Source organism: Hyperolius riggenbachi, unplaced genomic scaffold (genome assembly GCF_040937935.1).
Source record: "Hyperolius riggenbachi isolate aHypRig1 unplaced genomic scaffold, aHypRig1.pri scaffold_195, whole genome shotgun sequence".
Taxonomy (NCBI): Eukaryota; Metazoa; Chordata; class Amphibia; order Anura; family Hyperoliidae; genus Hyperolius; species Hyperolius riggenbachi.
Window position 1 is genome coordinate 140,465 of NW_027152406.1, and position 21,904 is coordinate 162,368.

Below are 21,904 nucleotides of genomic sequence, written 5' to 3' on the forward strand. Positions count from 1 at the left end.
TCTATAAACCTAGCACTCATAATAGAGGAACCAGTTGTTGATTTGTAGGCAGTGTTTCAAGGTGATCTATGTATGGCCACACATTTACTCACTCACTGTGCATGAGCTACTGACCTCCTCAAGCAGGGCTGTGCAGAGGATTCTCAAGGGGGTGGTGCTCAAATTTGAAAAAGGGGCCCTAATCGATCAATCGTGCTAAATTGTGTATGTAGCATTAGTAGATGCAAAACTGCAGTAAGTGCCAAGGTGCAGTGGGTGCCCAGATGCAGTGGGTGGTAAGATGCAAAGGTCCACTTTGTGCTAAGTTGCAGTGAGCGCCAAGATGCCAAAGTACAGTCTGTGTCAAGCTGCTGTGGGTACCAAGGTCTAGTTTGTACTGGGTGTTTATTTGCAGTGGGTGCTATGCTGTATTGAGTGCTTAATGAGTAGCATATGGTGATAAACAATAGTGGGTAATTGGTACAGGGAGCCATGTGAGTGTTGAACATGAGCGAGTAGGAAGTGCCATGTGTGGTCTAGATGTGTGCCATGGGAGAGTACTGAGTCTCATATGGGTTTGGACCAAGGGTGGATACTGGGTGCTATTTGGGTGCTGGCCATGGACAGGTACTAGGTGCATATAATGGCTTTTGAACTTGGTGCCGTGTGAGTATTGTGCCATGTGGGTGTTGATTATGGGGGTTATAGGGTGCCATGTGGGTCTTAAGTGCAAATACTGAGTGCCAAGTTGGTACTGTGAGTAAGTACATGTTGACATATGGGTGATAGGTGCTGGCTAGTGGGTATTTGTTGTCATGTGGGTGCTAAATGCAGATGATGGGTGCCATGTGGGTTCTGGGTGCTGGCACAGGGTGTCATGTGGATTCTGGCTGTATGGGTGGGTATCAAGCATCATGTAGGTGTTGATTGCAGGTACTCAGTCCCTTGTGAGTTCTGGGTGCATGCACTTGATGTCATGTGAGTGCTTGGTGTTTGTGCTGGGCACCAAGTGGAGGCTTAGTGCAACAGGAACTACTGCAGATGAAACATGTGGGTGTTGGGTGCAGGTACTGGGTATCACATAGGTGCGAATACTTGGTGCCATGCCTGCACTCGGTGCTAGCTATTGGTGGGCATTGTGTAATGTGGATTCTTAGTGCAGGTACTATGGGTGCTAGTACTGGTTATGTGAGTGCAGATAGTGGGTGCCATGTGCAGGCTAGGTGCAAGTACTGTGCGATGTGGGTGTGAGTACTGGGTGCCAGCTATAGGGTGAAGGGGTGCAGGTATTAGGCGTCATGTGGCTGTTTGATGCAAGTACTAAGTGCCATATGGAGGCTGGATGTGAGTATTTGGTGCAGGGGTGCTTGGTGCAAGTACTGGGTGCTTGCTATAGTCGGGGTTACTGGTTGAGTGTAATGTGGGTGCTGAATATTGGTGGGATTGCAGTGGGTGTAAGGAGTGGGAGGTCACTGTGGGTACTGCTATTAATGGCATGGGTACTGCTACTGGAGGTAGAGGTCAGTGTAGTTGCTGGAGGAGGTAGAGGTCAATGTGGTTACTGGAGGAGGGAGTAGTTGTGGATGCTGTGTGTTGGGAGGGGTCACTGTGGGCACTGGCGATGGGAGAGGTCACTGTAGGTGCTGCTTTTGGGATGGGAGGTCCCTGTGGATGCTACAGGGGACAGGAGTGTAGCCTCTGGGGGAGGGAAAGATCACTGTGGGTGCTGGGGGAGTGATAGGTCAGTGTGGATGCTGGGGTAGGTAGGATCACTGCTAGAGCAGTGGAGGGAGAGGTCACTGGGGGTCGTAGGTGGAGGGAGAGGTCACTGTGGGTCGTAGGTGGAGGGAGAGGTCACTGTGGTTGTTAGGTGGAGGGAGAGGACACTGTAGATGCTAGGTGGATGGAGAGGTCACTGTGGGTGCTAGGTGGAGGGAGAAGTCACTGTGGGTGCTGGGGTGAGGTAGAGGTCAGTATGGGTCCTAGGTGGAGGGAGAGGTCAGTATGCCACACTAGCATTCCTGTCCAGGCCTCTTCACTTGAAAGTGTTTTGTGGGGTGGAGCTTCACATTGGTGGGCGGGGCTTATTCAAGACAGAGGCGGAGCTTATTTTACACGACCAGAGGGGCCTTTTTTGATGATTTTAAAAGGGGGGGTGTCTGGGCACCCAGAGCACCCCCCTCTGCACGTGCCTGTCCACAAGCCCGATCAATACACTTTATATCAGTTTTAAAAATGTATTGATCAAAAAAGTTTTATCGTTTATTGATCAAAAGCATGATCAGGCCTAGTGGTAAGCTTGAACTGAGCTGGCAGCAGCTCAACTACAACTGTCTCCTCAGCTAACATAGATACTTTCTCATATATATTTAAATATACATTTCATCATTTTTGTACCTAGAATCTCCCATCGTGTGCTAGGTACACACTATGAGATTTTCTGGCAGATTTACTGTTAGATTGATTAATTCCAACATGTCCGATTTGATTTCCGATCTATTACTGAGCATTTTCCGATTGATTTCCTATTGACGTGAACGGAAAACAGTCAGAAATCGATCAGAAAATGCTCGGAAATCAGATCAAACATGTTGGAAATAATCGATCCGACAGTAAAGGTAGCCATACACTGGTCGATTTGCCATCAGATTCGACCAACAGATAGATCCCTCTCTGATCGAATCTGATCAGAGAGGGATCGTATTGCCTTACTACCGATTTCAGCCTGAAACCTTTCACAATCTGTGGTGGTGCTGCCGCTGCCGCCTTCCCCTGGGCCCCTGCATACATTACCTGCTCCGGCCGGCGCGAGTCCCTCTCTGTCTCTGCGGCTTCTTCTCCGCTCTGGTCTGGTCTCCGGGTCCGGCATGCTTCACTTCTTCCTGCCCGGCAGGAAGTTTAAACAGTAGAGCGCCCTCTACTGTTTAAACTTCCTGACGGGCAGGAAGAAGTGAAGCATGCCGGAGACCAGACCAGAGCGGAGACAGAGCAGCGCTGACCGGGGGGAGTTGCGCCGGCGGAGCAGGTAATGTATTGCCACTCTATAGCGTCGGTCGTCGGGCACTCGAACGCCGCTGGGAATACACGTTACCCTCAGGCGATCGACGGTAATTTCCCGCACAGAGCGATCGACGGGATCAATCTATTTCGGGATGAAATAGATCGAAATTTAGCGTGTAGCATGAACGATGTGACAGCAGATTCGATCCCAGTGATCGAATCTGCTGTCGATCGGCAGGGAATCGGCCTAGTGTATGGCCAGCTTTTATCTGCCAGAAAATCTCATAGTGTGTACGGTACCTAGCGTTAGGCTTAGTGCTCTTTAAATGTCTATGTTTATTTATGGATTTCAATTATATCTTGTCAAGGTTATTAGATTGCCTATGCCTAGTACACATCATACAATTTTCTGTAAGATTTCACCATACAATTTTCTGTTAGATTTTTCTGTTAGATTATTTTCTGTAGAGACTGGTCATTATCTCTGGTGCATTGTCTTCTGGCTATCTCCTGCTGAGTAGAACAATGCTTAATTTCTAGGCAGATAGATGGTTAGATAGGTAATTTCCAACATGTTGGAAACTATCTATCTGACAGGTAAATCTAATGCTGGGAATACACGTTACGTTTTCCGCGTTTGATTCTCTGCGGGATCTGTTAGCCATTCGATTCCCTGCTCGATTCTCTTATCTTCTGCTCATTTTTCTTATCTCTTTCCATTCACTTATATGAGAAATCGAGCGGAACAGAATCGAGCGGAGAATCGGACATGTCGGAATTTATAGATCGCGCGGAGAATCAAACGCCAAAAACGTAACGTGTATTCCCAGCATTACAGAAAATCTAACAGAAAATTGTATGGTGTGTAGCTAGCATTAAACAATTCATGTGAAGCTGTAGATCTTGGTTTGAGGTTTGAAAAGCTCTGGTTTAACTACTTATAATAATATACGTCCAAAAGGCCGCATGTGAGCTCCCGTGGCCGATCGCGCGCCTGCACGCGTGCTCCCGAGCCGCGGTTTGTTAGCCAGGGAATCATGATGAATGAATCGGGACATGGTGCCCAATCATTGATCCCTTTCCCCGGCAGATAAAGCGACGGCTTCTCTCGGAAGCCTCGCTCTTTGTGCCTCTTACGTCCCTCCTACGTCCCTCTAAGCATACATGTTACGCTTAAAGTGACGTAATGTAAACAAACTCATGGCTGCCATCTTGTAGCCAAATAGTAAATCTTCATCTACATGAAAAAAAAACAACAACACATAATTACATAAAAAAATTACTATTTACATCCCACCCTCCCAAAAATACCCAAATAAAATGTTTTATAAAAACAAAACAAAAAAAACAAAACAAAAAACATTACAATAAAAAACTTAAATATTTACCTAAGGTCTAAAATTTTTAAATATCCATGTAAAGATGAAATATTTCTATATTATTATTTTTTACTATAAGCTTGTAAATAGTGATGGATGCAAAACGGAAAAAATGCACTTTTATTTCCTAATAAAATATTGTCGCCATACATTTGTGATAGGGACATAATTTAAATGGTGTAATACCTGGGAGTATTAGGCAAAAACAATACGTGGGTTTTAATTATGGAGGCATGTATTATTTTAAAACTAAATAATGGCCGAAAAAACTGAGGAATAATGATTTTTTTCTGTCTTTTTCTTATTCTCTCTGTTAAAATGCATTTACAGTAAAGTAGCTCTTAGCAAAATGTACCACCCAAATAAAGCCTAATTGATTGTGGAAAAAACAAGATATACTGTAGATCAGTTCATTGTGATAAGTAGTGATAAAGTTATAAGCGAATGAATGGGAGGTAAAAATTCCTTAGATATAAAGTGAAACACGACTGAGGGTTAAAGTGGTTAAAGTAATATAGATAAGTTTGTGCACTAAAGTATACCTAAGATTAAAAAAAATATATATTAAAAATGATACACACCAGTGCACTCTATAAGATCCCCAGACATTGTGGGGCCCCTTATCGTGCCTGACCTCCATGTCTATTCTGCGGATGTAGTAGCAGTGGCATAGCAATAGGGGGTGCAGAGATAGCGACCGCATCGGGGCCCTTGGGCTAGAGGGGCATCACGGGCCCCACTCTCTCACCACAGAATTAGCTCTTTTTTGGTCCTGTGCTTATAATATTTACTTCTATAGTTGATTGGAATAGTAGTGATCATTAGCACACAGTTTCCCATCCCCTTCTTGCACCTCTTACACTGTAGTTGTCCTTGATTGGTTTTGGTGCGCCGTATCATTTGTTATAAAATAGCATGCTTGGGGAGGTCTAATTCAAAGCTTGCACTGGGGCCCACAGCTTCTTAGCCATGTGTAGTAGGCCCCATTCACAGCATACAGTAGATCTCATGCATTGTCCACTCTGCATGCTCTCTTGAATCCTGCTCTTGAGGAGCTGTGCAGAGCAGCATCAGTCAGGGGAGTCCTAGACATGCAGATATCGGAACCATTCAGAACCACACATGCCCAAGACATTGGCTGCTACACCCAGCTCTGTGGGAGTGTGCACTAACAGTGGGCGCAGATGAACAGAGCATGTGCCCTTGAGCTCAATGGCGGCTATAGTGACAGCATGGAGGGCAGGCCAAGCACAGTAAGGTCCGCACTGTGTGTGGAGATCTTGCAGATTATGCTGGTACGTACAGTATAGTGTTTAACATTTTTTGTAACCTCAGGTTTACTTGAAACCATCGCTATTTTAGTAGATCTCCGGAAGCTTGCAGTTTACTTAACAAAGCAACTGTAATAAAACAATTGGCCTTAGTGAAGGCACCTGAAAATAACATGTATTTAATTATCTATTTGCAGGCAATCATAATATGTTTAATCCAAGCCAGTCCTCCACCTACACTTCTAATAACCAGCAATTCACTATGTCCTATGGAAGTGGCAGCGTCAGTGGTGTCTTTGGTTATGACACTGTGACCGTAAGTATTCACTGAATGAATAGCGCGACCCAGTGTGAGCTTTATTTAAACAAATAATTGTATATTTGTAATGTTGTTCTCTTAGACCCTCCCGCATAAATCACCCCAAGCAGATGCAACATTCTCTGTTCCTTAGCTTTCTACGACTCTTCATTAAAACCCAATTCCAGTGGAAAAAAGTTTAGTTTTGGGTAGTGGTAAGGGCTAAGAATGTCTACAACATTTTCATTGCAGTCCTATATGTGCCCATCTCTGAAATTCCCATCACTTTCTGCCCAGACAAAAGCCCTACCCCATAAAGCCACAGTAATCCATCCATGCACTGATGAAGATCAACCAATCTGAATCTGTATGCATGTTGGATTATTGTGGCTCTGTAGAATTAACAAGATGACACATCATTGGAGGTGTGTTTAGCTTACAGGGACAACAAAGGATGATTTGCATATTACATTTTCTGCAAAGTAGAGTTAGATTCCCTGGCTTGTTTTTACTGCAGCACCCATTTTCTCTCTGCCTAGCCACTGATTTCATACTAAAGCTACACAGCTCCATAGAGATCCCAGGGACAGGAACTAAAGTCAAGACAGGTCTATTCATTGCACGCTTAGAGCCACATAGTGCCTGACCTGGGTGCCGCCATAGATTTAATATTATTATACTTTATGTATGATATTTGAAATGTAATTTGGGAGCCAGTGATATGACTTGAAGGGGAAATTTTATTTAAAGAGACTCCGTAACAAAAATTGCATCCTGTTTTTTATTATCCTACAAGTTCCAAAAGCTATTCTAATGTGTTCTGGCTTACTGCAGCACTTTCTGCTATCACAGTCTCTGTAATAAATCAATGTATCTTTCCCTTGTCAGACTTGTCAGCCTGTGTCTGGAAGGCTGCCAAGTTCTTCAGTGCTGTGGTTCTGCTATGAATTCCCCCTTCCAGGCCCCTCTATGCACACTGCCTGTGTATTATTTAGATTAGAGCAGCTTCTCTCTTCTCTCTTATCTTTTACAAGCTGGATAAATCGTCCTCTGAGCTGGCTGGGCTTTCACATACTGAAGAATTACAGACAACGGCAAAGCTGTTTGCAGGAGAAAAAAGAGCAGCCTGAAACTTCAGTGCATGAGAACTGCAGGGAGAAAGAAACACACAAATGATCTCTTGAGATTCAAAAGGAAGGCTGTATACAGCCTGCTTGTGTATGGTTGTATTTTCTATGTGTGGACATACTGTACATCAACCTACTTCCTGTTTTGGTGGCCATTTTGTTTGTTTATAAACAAACTTTTTAAAACTGTTTTTAACCACTTTTAATGCGGCGAGGTGCGGCGAAATTGTGACAGAGGGTAATAGGAGATGTCCCCTAACGCACTGGTATGTTTACTTTTGTGCGATTTTAACAATACAGATTCTCTTTAACACTGCCTGGATTTTAGTGATAGTAGTGGTAGTCATTCCACTCACCCTGCGCACAAATGACTGGGCGACGATTTCATACTTACACACTAAAGTGACTTTAACGCCTGGCTACATGGAAAGGGTGAGAGGTGCAGATGTTGTGATTTTGCACAACAATGTGGAGGTTCTTGGGATGCATTGTGGGGAATTCTGGGGAAGGGCAGGAGTTTAAACAGCACTAAGGAACAAAAGATGCAGCTTGGAGGTACTTTGACTCTACAGCTGGATGGTACAGTCACATGAACTGAAGTTGAAAACCCTGAAAGGTGTATATTCCAGGGGGTTTGGAGGCCTACTAAAGCATTTGTATATTTTGAGGAATTGGCAAAGCATTTCTGAGACAATTTTCCCTGGCCAGATAAGACAAGATTACATTTCTTTAGCAAGTCACATCACCTCTTTGCCCACAAAAAATAAATAAATGAAACAATTAGAAAATAACATTGTCTACTATGAAAACTGAATGAAGCTGGTTATGTTTTGAAATGAGGCTTCTTTGTTGCCTTTGGTAAGGAGTGCCTTTAATCTGTGAAGGGAGCAATGAAATCTGATGACTGTCATTGTAAGGCAAGATGTACAGTTCATTATTAGAAAGTTCTGTCTCTTATTAGTCCTTGAGCCTCCAACAGGATAATGATTAAAAATACAAAACTAACAGCATCCAAGAATTGCTAACAGAAAAACGGTGGGCTATTCTGAGGCAACCTTTCATCATGAGTCCGGATTTGAATCCTATAAAACATCTATGAAATAAAACATGCAGTTTGGAGAAGCCACCCTTCAAATCTGACACAGCTTGGGCAGTTTCTTTATGAAAAGTGGGCCTTATTACCTGCTGATCGCTGCAGAAGTCTCACTGACTGCTACAGGAATCACTTGTTTGCCCTGATTGTTAGTTGTTCCACAAAATAATAAGTTTAAGGTCTCATAATTTTTGCCCATGTTATTTATGTTTGTGTTATTATTTACAACCAAAGTCTTAGCTTTGTTAAATATGGAGAAAACAATGCTGAGTGGCAATTACTTAGTAGTTTCACGTTATCTTCGAGACAACTAGGTAGTTGTTTTCTGTGAAAGGAGTATGAACAAAGTTGTTCACTTTTGTAGGTACTAAAGTTTACAAGTCTTTGGAGACAAATATTCCTATAATGGTCCTTGTTCTGTGCAGCAGAGCAAAGCTGTGAATGATCCACTTACATAGGTTGATCAAGGTCAGAATGTGACATTCTAGGGACTGAGCTGTAAGGCAGCATTTGGAAGAAAAATCTGTTTTCTCAGGTTCAGTTTAAGCACCCCCTTCACATTGGACAAAAAAGGTCCAATTATTTTACCATACCAGAACGGACCCTGACGGAGGTGATCGGATAATTTGTTAATCAATATGATTCGTTCATATTGCTCCGTTTGAACGGATTTGTTTGTACTGTCCCACTGAACCCGCAAGTTTGGGTCTGCAGCTATTTTTCCGGCTCGACGTATGCGTAGCATTGCCCGAGTGCTGATCAAATGAAAGGTCACGGATTGAAAACCGATGCCTTTATAACTGATCTGTTCCACGGATCAGTTTTTACAAGGTCAGTTTCCCATCCGTGCCAGTGTGAACTGGACCTAACATTTTTCAAGTTTCTTAGACTAAGAAACCAAGAGTTTTTAAGTACTGGGATACGTTAGTAGGGTCAAATAAATCAATGTTTTAAGACAACATTTTTGCCCAGGGAGTTTGTGACCCAGCAACAAAAAGTGGGGAGTGGGGACACTCCTCAGGTTGTCACACAAAGCAATCTGTAGAAGCACCTGAATGAGGCTTCTCACCCACTGTTATTAAATAAGGATGCCAGGGCAGAAAAAAGGGTGCACACAAAAAAAGCTGTCAGCTAGTAATTAGATAATAATGTCTCCATATGCTGCTCTATGCTAAGGAGCAAGAGCAAATTGCACCATGCAGCAGGAACTTCCTTTGAAGTTCCCATACGGAAAAAATTACATAATGTAAGGTCATCTGTCCTATCATATTGCAAAAAAGGAGGGCAACAATGTCAGGGGAACATCAAGTGTGATTGTTCTGGCTGAGGAAAACCTAAAGTGTGTACTTAGCTTCATTTGTACACATGGAAGTAGGTCATGTCAGTAGATTCATTTGCTTATAAAAAAAAGTAGATTATGTGGGCGTTTCTGTTCTCACTAATAGTGATAATAATTCTACATTTTGCTTTTTACAAATTATTCACACAGGTTCAAAGTCTCACTCTCACAAACCAAGAGTTTGGACTGACTTACTCAGAGAGTGGAAGTAGTTTTTACTATTCAAAGTTTGATGGTATATTTGGAATGGCATACCCTGCCATGTCTGCAGGGGGCGCCACCACTGCAATGCAAGGAATGTTGCAACAGAATCTTCTCAACTATCCCATCTTCAGCGTCTATATGAGCAGGTAACTGAATGTACAAGCTGTGTACCTATTTCTTATTATCTAAGACTATAGAAGAAAAGAGAATTGGCTCTTGGGTGCATAAGAAACTACAAAACAATCTTTATTATTTTTATACATATATAGATACAGAAATAAATATATAAATATATACTAACTAGAGTCCCCTTAAAAACAGTGAGTGGTCCCACCAGGCAAAATATTAAGGATAGTGAGGCTGCAGTCCTCACAATACCTAACAAGATAAAGAGTTCCACTCCAAAGATTGGATCCACAAATGATGATGTGTAGAAAGGATTTGACACTTTCTGTCCGGACCGTAAATAGCTGGTATAAGTCCACTTATAGGATGGAAGCTAGACCTCAATAGATCCAGTCACATAGTAATGAAGCTGGTTGCTGGATGCATGTCAAACACCCACATCATAAAGGGGTGTGTTGTAGTTTATATGCCATGACATGTAGCATTCAGGCAAAAGCGAACATGAAGCATTTCCGCATAAACATGCAGGTCCATATGCATGGAAACAAAGTGTAATGGCAAAGGAGAATTTGGAAAGCCACAATACATCTGTGTATGTTGACACAAGTGATGCTCTCACAGTCCCCCAATCGCAGGGATAAAGAACCTTTTGCATGGATTTGAAAGGAACGCAGTAAAGCAACCCAAAACTAGATACAGTTCATGCCATAAGCAAGATTTCAGCAAGCAGCAGATAGCAGACAGGCCGCACAAAGCTTCATAATTACCATCCTGTTGTATATGAAGTGGGCCCAGATACTGGAGCGTGGATAAGGGGTGGCTCGCTTGTTATGCCCAGGAGACTGTAGCTGCCAGAACGCCTGACATGTTTCGCCGCACTAGCGGCCTTTTCAAAGGCAGGCAGCAAATGAAGATATCACCTCTGGACGCCATCATGGCGTTTTTGAAGGCCGCCGTGGCCGCGCACGCCCCGTCCACCTCCGCCCATATCGGACCTCACGTCCGGAAAGACGCGTGGGCGGCGACCCGCTGGAGCGCAAATGCGCTCCTTCGTGCCAAGACAGGAAGTGAGTCATCGCATCACTGTAAGGCCGAACAGCGGGACGCCGGACACGGCCCAGAGACAGGCGGAGGCAAGGGGAGGGGCGGGCACGAGCCCGTAGCGGTGGTCAGGGGAAATTTGGAACTTTTAATTACCAAAAAAACACACACAATACCAAAGAACAAAAACAAAACCAGTACACTAATGTTGCTAGAAATAATGCTGAAAATAGAAAGAACACACCCATTCGGATGCAATGGGAATGAATCCAAAGTGGTGTGGCCCAAAAAGAAAAGTACATATAAGCATTGTTATACAAGAATGGGTAACAGTCACGGGAGACACTGCAGGGAGGCATGGCAGCGCCTACTTTTCGGTAAGACGCATAGGATGGAAAAATAAAACCATGTTCCACCCAAAGTGGCTCCCGTGAAGCCTATCAGGCAAGAAACCCAAAATTGAATTAAGTTGAATTAAATTCAAAATAAAGGGGAGAGACACATCTCAAATAAATAATTAATAAATAATGAAGCTCGGTGTTGCAAATTGCGCAAAAGGCATACACAAGTATATATGTGCATACACATATGCACCAAAACACCGAGTTATAACTAGGCCAAAAAATATTAAATACCACATCTAGTGAAAAAACATCAAACAAAAGGTGAGGCAGACCATCGGACCCATACACAAGGGAGACAGGGATGGAATAAGGAATGCTGAGCAGCCGAGCAACCCCAAGGCTAGCCAGGCAGAAAGACTCGATAGTTGATACTATCGTTCAGACCTCTGGATTCTGTTGCTTTTAGTTCAAAAATCCATTTAGACTCCAATTGGAGCAGTTTTCTATCAATGTCACCACCCCTGGGGTGTAAATGTACCCGATCTAGGCCGATAAATTTCACAAAACTGGAATTTCCTCTATGTTCAAGATGTATATGTCTAGCTATTGGGGATTTGAAGTTGCAGTTAGTGATGTCGCCGATATGGTCCTTAATCCTCTCTTTAAATGCACGTGCCATTTTACCAATGTAAAAACATCCACATCTGCAGTATAAGAAATAGATGACTCCTATCGTGTTGCAGTTGACAAAATGTCGCAACCACCATCTACGACCATTCGGCAACATCACTGATCTGCCTACCTCTAGATAACGGCAGTATACACATCCCCCACATGTATATGTCCCGGTGACAGTGCAATGTTTACGAGGTCCCGTTTTGCCCCAAAAATGGCTGGAGGTGAGCATGTCTCTCAGGGTTTGACTACGTCTGTAGGTTACCTGCGGGGTGGAGGTTACAAAGTCTTTTAAAGTCCTATCGTTAGACAGAATGTGCCAGTGTCGATGGAGTATGCGTTCCACTTCGTCCCTCTGATTATTGAAACGAGTAATAAGACGTGTTGTATTACGAATTCCGACTTCCCTGTTCTTTTTCGTGAGCAGTTCCGTGCGATTCGTCGCTTTAGCGCGTTTATACGCTTTCTTAAGCCATCGATCTTTGTATCCCCTTTCTCTGAAATGGGAACGAAGCAATTTCGCCTCCCTTTCAAAGACGGGATCTTCTGTGCAATTCCGTCGTACTCTAAGATATTGACCAGTCGGTATTCCTCGTATTGTCAGGGCCGGATTTCTGGAAAGGCCACAAAGGTCAAGGCCTAGGGCAACAAAATTCAGCAGGGCGCTGGACTTGGAGAGATAAGAGGTCACATGTCAAAGTAAATCACTTCTGCTTTGCTCTATTCTGCCTGAATTCCAGAGATCCCTGCATCTCTCTCACTGCAGAGTGTGTGTGATGACAGTCAGCATGTGTTGTCATCTGAGGATCTTGTCCTTAGTATAATGAGTGGGGACATACAAGCTGCTGTGAGAAGAAAAATATATGGGCTCAAGTAGTAGAACTTTTGAGTTCAGATTAGTTTCTTTATGCAGCACGCATTCAAGGACAGGAATTATCAGCTCTCTTCTCCCCCAGACTGATGTTTTATTACTTGGTCAGAGCTGTTAAAGACCTGAGACCTGTAAGATTTATGGTTTGTTTTCTTTCCTGACAACAACATTCTCTCTGCTACAGTTTATCTCTTTCCTGACATGTTTTAGAAGCAGCAAAGCATTGTTCTGTTTTAGCCATCAGTGAAAGCAGGATGTTTTGAAACAGAATGACAACTGTATTACATTTATTTATATTTACAAAACAATGTATGCATCTCCTGCTGACTTTATATATATCTGGGGGAAGCAGTAGATTTGGGCGCATGAGACAAGTGGACAAAAAGGGCGCCCCATTCACTTTCATTATAAATATCGTTTAATGGGCGCTGAACGGGGAAAATAAGGCGCCGGAGATTTTTAAGGATTTATAACGGCGCCCGGAGATTTTTAAGGATTTATAACTATGTTTGTGATGATTTAAGTTTACAAAATGAGCCCGTGACGAATAACGTTTATGAAGATAATAAATCACTATTTCTAAAACATTTCTAACACATTATTATCCACCCAAAAAAATAATTTACATTTTTTTTCTTTACATTCTTTATTTATTCATGTCTGTAAAACATTATTATCCATAGGGGGTTTTAGGTTTAGGCACCAACAGGGGGGTCTTAGGTTTAGGCACCTACAGGGGGGTCTTAGGTTTAGGCACTAACAGGGGGGTCTTAGGTTTAGGCACCAACAGGGGGGTCTTAGGGTTAGGCACCTACAGGGGGGTCTTAGGTTTAGGCACTAACAGGGGGGTCTTAGGTTTAGGCACTAACAGGGGGGTCTTAGGGTTAGGCACCAACAGGGGGGTCTTAGGGTTAGGCACCAACAGGGGGGTCTTAGGGTTAGGCACCAACAGGGGGGTCTTAGGTTTAGGCACCAACAGGGGGTCTAGGGGTTAGGGATAGGTACAGGGAGGGTTTTTAATAAACGAAAATATAAGTTTCACTTTACAAACAGGGAAGATTAACGTTTTAAGAATTGCCGATCTCATACACATTATTTAGTGATTTATACATTTTTAAATCACTATTTATAAACGAAATTCTACACAATAATTTCTATAAACGATATTTCCATTTATCGTTTATACCACGCGCCCTTTTTTCCCGACGCCCTTTTCGTACGTACGCATATCTGGGTTCCCCAACATCTTACATCTTGTATACAGGAACAAAGTCTGAAGATGACTCATTAGCCAAAGGCTCACTATTTTCTTTTAGTTAGCCAATAAATATTATCATTCTATTACAAAACGTAAAAACTTCCTGCTGACTGATTAAGATCTGTCTTAACTTGCCCCAAGTGCTAAATTGTCACTGTGTAAAGTACACCTGAGCTTATGCTAGATACACATGATGCAATTTTCTGACAGATTCACTGTCAGATCGACTATTTCCAACATGTCCCATCTGCTATCCGATAGATTTTCTGAATGATTTTTTTCATAGAAATGAACGGAAAATCGATTGAAAAATTGATCGGAAATCAGATCAGACATTGTAAACAATCGATGTGACAGTAAATCTCAGAATTGCGTCATGTGTACCTAGCATTACACGACATCTATGCCAGCGTGTGTAGTGTTGGATCGTTCTACTTACCTGTTCTGCTTTGGATGGGTTTCTCTCCTTTGCGCTGCACCATCACCTGTTTGTGACTCTGACTGAAGCAAGTCGCACAAAGGACAAAGAAGCAGTGCATGCTCTGTCCTCTCGGGCTTCTTGTTATTACGCACTCCTGTACTGATGTGCACAGCAGCCGAGGCTGGGGGTGTTATGGGTATGTGTACTTGACAAGTGCTGCTCATATATGAGCATCATTTCTGAAGTATGCAAGCCCAGAACACTATCGGCTGCTGTGCATCCAGGCTGGAGTGCAAAATTACATGGAGTGGACAGAGCATGCACTGCTTCTTTGAACGGGTGGGGGGGGGGGGGGGCAAAGCAGCAAAACAAACAGACAGGAGCCCATGTAAACCAGTGATCACTAGTCAGAGTTGGACAGAATGGGGGGGGGGGGGGAGCGGTTGGTGACAGCTGGCCTAGGGCGCTGGAAAGTACAAATCCGGCCCTGCGTATTGTGTGTTCTGGATGAGCACTATCTGCATGTAAATATGCATTAGATGCTGTGGGTTTCCGAAATAATCGAGTGGACACATATCCATCGACACTGGCATCAATTCTTACATCCAAAAAAGAAATAGACTGCCAGTCGCAGTCCATGGTGAACTTTAGGTTCCAATCATTTTGATTGAGAATCAACATGAATTCATCAAGTAGGGATCTACCCCCTGTCCAAAACAGGACCACGTCGTCAATGTACCTGTGCCACGACACAATGTGGCACAGGTACTCGACCAGGGAGTCCTCCCCGAAAAGATGCCGCTCCCAATCCCCCAGGTACAGGTTGGCCAGCGACGGGGCACACATGGTCCCCATCGCCGCCCCCTGCACCTGGAGGTAGTACACGCCATCAAATGTAAACACATTATTTTGCAAAATGAAAATTAATAAATCTAAAAGGAATTGGTTATGTGGGGTCTCATCAATCTCCATTTCTGACAGAAAATGGCTCACGGATTCAACTCCCCGTTTCTGTGGGATGCTTGAGTACAGGGCCTCCACATCCAGGGTCACCAGGAGTGTATTCATAGGCAATTGTACACCCTCAAGGATCCCCAAGAGGTGCTGTGTATCGCGTACAAACGAAGGTAGCCGATGGACATGTGGCTGGAGATGTTTATCGACATATATGCTCTCCTATTTCTTATTATCCCTTCTGGAACATTAATGAGAGTGTATTTGTCTTTTCTAGTCAGTCTGGAGAGGTCATCTTTGGTGGCGTTGATAACAGCTTATACTCTGGACAAATTCAGTGGGCTCCAGTCACTCAAGAAGTTTACTGGCAGGTTGGAATTGATGCGTAAGTAGCTCAGCCACCTACCTCTTTTTCCAGTGACCTTCATAATGGTAAAGTGAGCATTTCAAATACTGGGAAGAGGGAGCGAGTAAGCAGCCTTTAGTATGACGCTTGAAGGGGGAAATAGGCTTCTGTGATTTAATTTAAGAGGTAATTTTTACCTTTAAATTGCAAAAGGGAAATATTTTTTAATTTAAAAATTACTTGCATTTAAAAATAAAAAAGTCAGATACTCACCTAAGGAGAGGGAAGGCTTGGTCCTAATGAGCCTTCCCTCTCCTCTCCCGGTGCCTTCAGGATCCTCCGTTCAAATCCCCCGCCGTGGGGGACTTCGGAAGTCTTCGGGAGCACTCGTGCTCCCAAAGACGGGCCGCTCCATACTGCGCACGCGCGAGTGCGTCATAGACCCGCGCCAGTGCATCATAGAGGGCACTCGCGCATGCGCAGTATGGCACTCGGGCTCCCGAAGACTTCCGAAACCTCCCTTCGGCAGCAGAAGTAGCAGTATTTGACCAAACTGGTCGAATACTGCTACGGGGGATCCTGAGCGAGACCGGGCACCGGGAGAGGAGAGGGAAGTCTCATTAGGACCGAGCCTTCCCTCTCCTTAGGTGAGTATCTGACTTTTTTATTTTTAAATTGGTACCCATTGGCTTTAAATAGTAACAAACTTTAAAAATTGTAAAAACTGAGCCTGAAATAGGGCTTTAAATGGAACATTGGCTTTACTGAGAAAAAAAAAGAAACCGCTATCTTTGATTTTGTTGGTATTTCTAATATCACACATCTGTGATAAGTTTGCAGTGCGTGGAGTAAAGGCTCATACCCACACTCAACAAAAGTAAATGCACAATTATCAAACAACTTTTGTTGTTGAAACAACCCAAAAAAAAGTTGTTTGCTATTGTTCAAACAACTGATAAGACACAGCTCAAGTCAATCCAACAGTTGGATTGACTTGAGCTGTGTCTTATCAGTTGTTTGAACAATAGCAAACAACTTTTTTGGGTTGTTTCAACTTGTTTCAACAACAAAGGTTGTTTGATAGTTGTGCATTTAAAAGTCTTTTGTTGAGCGTGTGTATGAGGCTTAAGACACACTGGTATCTGCAATCTGCATACTTATTTTGGATAAGTCAGTAAAAAAAATATAACAGGGGGTGCATGCGTGGCGCGGAAGAGGAGAGTCGAGTCTCTCTGTAGCTCCGTCAGAGCTGAGAGCCTAATCCGTGTCCTCCAGGGCCATACCTTCAAGAATCAACCCTAAATCAATCTCTCCCCGGGATGATGGTGTTGTGCATGCCTGATAAGAAAAAACAGCAAGAATCTCTGGCACAACAGTCGGTAGGAGACTACTTTCTACAGGCCCTCTTAGCCAGCATGTCGTCTCAACATGTCGGCCATGACGCACTATATTTTGGAAGGGTTGGTTGGGGGATGGGTGGGTTGGCCTGGAAACAGTTTGGGGGTTTTATAGATATGTTATAGCTTTATATGTACAATGATTTGATGGTCTCTGAGATCAACTGTTATACTGTATTTAATATGGCACTTGTCTTAAGGCTTTCTATACTGATAATATTTGTTAATAACCCTGTTGTTAACAACTTGTATACTATACTTTTGTATACTTGTTACTGCTCTTTTATACTTGTTAATAAAACCCCTTTGAATACTAAAAAAAAATATTACAGAGGATCGATAGTAGAAAGTCAGCAATGGCACATTCCATATTACTCCTCCTTCAGGTTTTTTTATTACGGCTCTGAGCCATAATTTTATGTCTGTCACGTGCCACACAGGTTCTCAGTCAATGGACAAGCTACAGGATGGTGCAGCCAAGGTTGCCAAGCTATTGTAGATACTGGAACCTCTCCTCTGACTATCCCTCAACAATACATGGGCACTCTCCTGCAATACATGGGAGCCCAGCAAGGCCAGAATGGGCAGGTAAGATTTTATCTTACACTAATCTTATAATAGGGAACTTTTGTATCATATTAAATTAGGGAAACTAACCCCCCCCAAAAAAAAGTATTATCACTGAGTAAATATATTTTAATGGGCCTACTTGTGGTTTGCTCTTGTTAGGATGCAAGTCTACTACTTTCTATTTTTTTCCTTTTAATGTTTGACCTTTTTTTGGCCCATTAACCTGCTACCCTTAGTTCTGAATATTGTACTACATATATAATGCTGAGTATAGGAACACCGTCTGCCCTGTTCATAAGGACAATATGCTGGGAACGTAATTCATTACCAGTTATGTATTTATTATATACACTGTACAGTATATTGCCTTAAGGTCAGTAATTTACATTTTCCAAAGTAGACTATTTAGGATCATCCATCCTACCCTTTCCAAGTTTGCAGCAGACTTGTTGACTTGTTAACAGCATAGCCGTCCAAAGAATCAACAGTACATCATTTATCACAAGTAAGATTCAGATTATGGATTTGAATGGTCAAAAATAATATCAGATGGTGATGCCATGTTTTCTTTATTTTTTAGTTCCTAGTAAACTGTAACAACCTACAAAACTTGCCAACCATCAGTTTCACCATAAATGGAGTCCAGTTCCCTATCCCACCCTCTGGTTACATAATCCAGGTAATAACTGTCTATTTTACACATTAATATGATCGTAAGTACATCTTTGTAGATTATGTTGGAACATTTGTATTTCAGGCAACAATAGGTTAAAATGCTTTTTTGTCTTTTTTATTATTACTAAATTGGAGATCACCAGCCTTGTGATTGTCATTTTCTATATTTACACTAACATTTAGCAAAAATATGAATTTACTAAGGTTCACAAAAACTGGAAAACAAAGAGGTGCATTGCCATTGCGTGTTACTTTTTATTAAATTCATATATTTATGCACTTAGGAAATTGTGTTTTTACCTTAACAGAGGAAGTCTGTTAAGGAAGGCATTAAAGTTTTGCTGAGGGGCCCTATGAATTGTAGTTACACTACTGCGTAAGCCTAGGCAGGGAAATGTTCAATTTATTAGAGAAGATACTGCATTAATCCAATTTAAAGCCCACATTCTTAATTTCTTTGCTAACCAAGCATATGTTGAAACCCCTACATTTTACTAAACTCTGTTTATAAAAAACGATGTATGAACTCAGTTCTCAATCACGATAATTGAATCTGCTGGGAAAAATCGATAAGTGTATGGGCGCTTTTAGACAGTGGCGTATAAATAGGGGATGCAGAGATAGCGATCGCACCAGGGACCTTGGACCAGAGAGGCCCTGTAGGGGCCTTCCTTCAACTGCTTTATTAGCTCTTTAATGGTTCTAAGCTGGTAAGGATCACTGCTATATGTGCTTTAATTAGTTTTAACCATTAATAGACTGTTCTCCTCCCCAGCCTACACCTCTCTGACACTGGGGCTGTCCTTGGCAGGTTTTGGTGCTCCATATGAATTATTATGTATAAAGTGCTTGAGGGTGCCTAATATAAAACTTGCACCAGGGTCTAGTTCTCCTAAGCTAGGTTACTGCCTTTAGACAGTGGCATAACAATAGAGGGTGCAAAGGTTGCAACCGCACTTGGGCCCTTGGACCCGAGGGGCCCACTAGGGGCCCTCCTTTAACCACAGTATTAGCTCTTCAATGGTGCTATGCTGGTAATGATCACTGCCATATATGCTGTGAATAGTTTTTATCATTAACCAGTTATTCCCCTCCTCTGCTTACACCACTCATACTATTGATGTCATTGGCAGGTTTTGTTGGGCTATGTGAATTGTCATGTATAGAATGCTTGGGGGCCCAATGTAAAACTTGCACTGCAGTCCAAAGCTACCGTATATACTCACATATAAGCCGACTCGCATATAAGCCGACCCCCCCAACATTTACCTCCGAAACCAGGAAAATGTTTGACTCGCATATAAGCCGAGGGTAGGAAATGCAGCAGCTCCTGAGGCTATTTACCCAGCCAATAGGCTCACATGATGCGGAGACAGCAGGAAGCGCGAGATTATGTACGCAGAGGAGCGCTCCTGCTGTGAATCAGAGTGGACATCAATCACTCCTTCTCTGCTTTCCCCACGGACATTTGACCGATGTTGCTTTGATCTCCCCTGGTATCCGGAGGCTGCTGCTCTGATCTCCGCTGGGCATGCAATCGCTCCTTCTCATCAGCTGTTCTCTATGCGCTCCCCTCTGCCCCGATCAGCTGGGAAGCATGTCGCTGCAGGCACCCCAAGCCTGCACTGCATAATCGCTGCATTCTCCGGTCCTCTGCACTTGGCAGAAGGTCAGTCCGCACACCCCCACCACCGACACAGGCAGGTGACTCACATATAGGCCGAAGGGGTGACTTTTCAGGACATTTTTTGTGCTGTAAAATTCGGCCTATATGCGAGTATATACGGTACTTAGCTACGCCACTGTCTGTAGACTTTGGTTACTGATCAGAGGGAGAGGGCATAGCAGTGCATATAAAGGAGTAGTGAAGGCTAATGTTTACTCATTCTATGAGCTTGATTCACTAAACCATGGTATCTCATATCATGGCCGTTTTCGCATGCATTTTCACATTTGCACGCGATATCGCGAATTATTGCGCGCAATCACGGTTTTGCGCAAAAATCCACGATAATTTGCACTTGCGTGTTATAATTCGCGAAAACCAGAGCACTGCTTGCAGATCAGCAGCTATGCTATTTATTATATGCACTGAGGCAGCATTATATATTATTTAGATTTTATTCAAAAAAAGCCATAAGCTTTAAAATATTTCTATTCATAGTTACCTAGTTAGAAAGAAAAATAAATAAATAAATAAAAAATAAAACACCATACTAAACCTGCACACATCCCAGTTGATCCAGGGGAAGGCAAAAAACCTTACAAGGCCTGGGCCAATTAGCCTTAAGGCTACTTACACACCAGGACGTTGCGTTTAGGGGACGTTATAGGGCACATAACGTGCCCCTAACGCAACGCCTGGTGGTGTTGGAGCAGGACGCTACCAAGAGCCGCGTTACAAGCAGCTCTTGGTGCGCCTGCTCTGTCAGAGGCACTGCGGAGACCACGTGAGCGGAGCTCTCCGCATCACGTGGTCCCGCCAGCCAATCCGCGGCCGCTCCAGGATGTAAACACTGCAAGTGCAGTGAATAATAAGTAGCCATGTGCCTGGCTACGTAGCGGCCTCTCCCCGCCTCCTCTCCGCCCATAAAATGAAAAAAAAAACCCTACTGAGCATGTGCAAACAGTCTAACGCCGCTTAGCCGCGTGTAAAGTACTGCATGCAGTACGTTATGTAGACGTGCTGCGTTACAATGTAACGCAACGTGGGCACTGTGAACAGCCTATTGATTTTTCATTGCTGTGCGTTGGGGTGCGTTACAGGCTGCTCTAACGTGCGCCTGTAACGTCCCACTGTGAAAGCAGCCTCAAAGGAAAAAATTCCTTCCCGACTCTAGATGGCAGTCAGATAAATCCCTTGATCAACTTTTCTTGGAAATACCTAAAGATTACAGCCGTGGATGCCCCTCAATGCAAGGAAAGCATCCAAGCCCTCTTTAAATGCAGATATAAAGTTTGCCATAACTACTTTCTGAGGTAAGATGTTCCAGATTTTAAACACTCTCACAAGATTTTAAACACTCTCATTCAAAAGTACTCAAGCCTCATACTTTTTTTCACTTTTATATATTTATCATTTCTATCTTTCATTTTCAGAATAATGGTTATTGCATGGTCAGCGTTGAGGAAACCTACCTTCCATCCCAGAACGGTCAGCCTCTGTGGATTCTGGGAGACGTGTTTCTGAGGCAGTACTATTCCGTCTATGACATGAGCAACAACAGAGTGGGTTTTGCTCAAGCAGCATAAACAACCATATGTCTTCAGAGAAAGGATTACTGATCCAACAGTCATTTTCTCTCAAATACTTTGAAATAAATGTAATAAATACATAAATCTGACTCAAGTGTTTTCTAGTTTTCTTCTTTTCTGCGCAGCTGTCCTTGTTTGCAGGAGGGGAGAAGATATACATGTTTTTGTTTTTGAAATAAAAGCCCCGGGCTCCAGTCACAAATGTTTTCTTAGATTTAGGGGCCAGTCATGCTGGGGATCGCAAAACACTAGCAAAATCGCTAGAATTTTGTGTTGGGGAT

The 21,904-nt window shown here is 43.1% G+C and overlaps 1 protein-coding gene across 2 annotated transcripts in view; it reads left to right on the plus strand.

Moving 5' to 3' along the window:
• Positions 1-21,712, plus strand: part of LOC137543740 (gastricsin-like) — a 33,967-nt gene extending 12,255 nt beyond the window's left edge. For both annotated transcript variants that reach the window (XM_068264873.1, XM_068264872.1), the window contains exons 4-9: positions 5,827-5,945; positions 9,637-9,836; positions 15,658-15,765; positions 17,564-17,711; positions 18,274-18,372; positions 21,468-21,712. In XM_068264873.1, the coding sequence (XP_068120974.1) occupies positions 5,827-5,945; positions 9,637-9,836; positions 15,658-15,765; positions 17,564-17,711; positions 18,274-18,372; positions 21,468-21,620 (827 nt within the window). In that variant the 3' untranslated portion in view covers positions 21,621-21,712. The remainder of the gene's footprint in view (positions 1-5,826; positions 5,946-9,636; positions 9,837-15,657; positions 15,766-17,563; positions 17,712-18,273; positions 18,373-21,467) is intronic.
• The last annotated feature ends 192 nt before the right edge of the window (positions 21,713-21,904 follow it).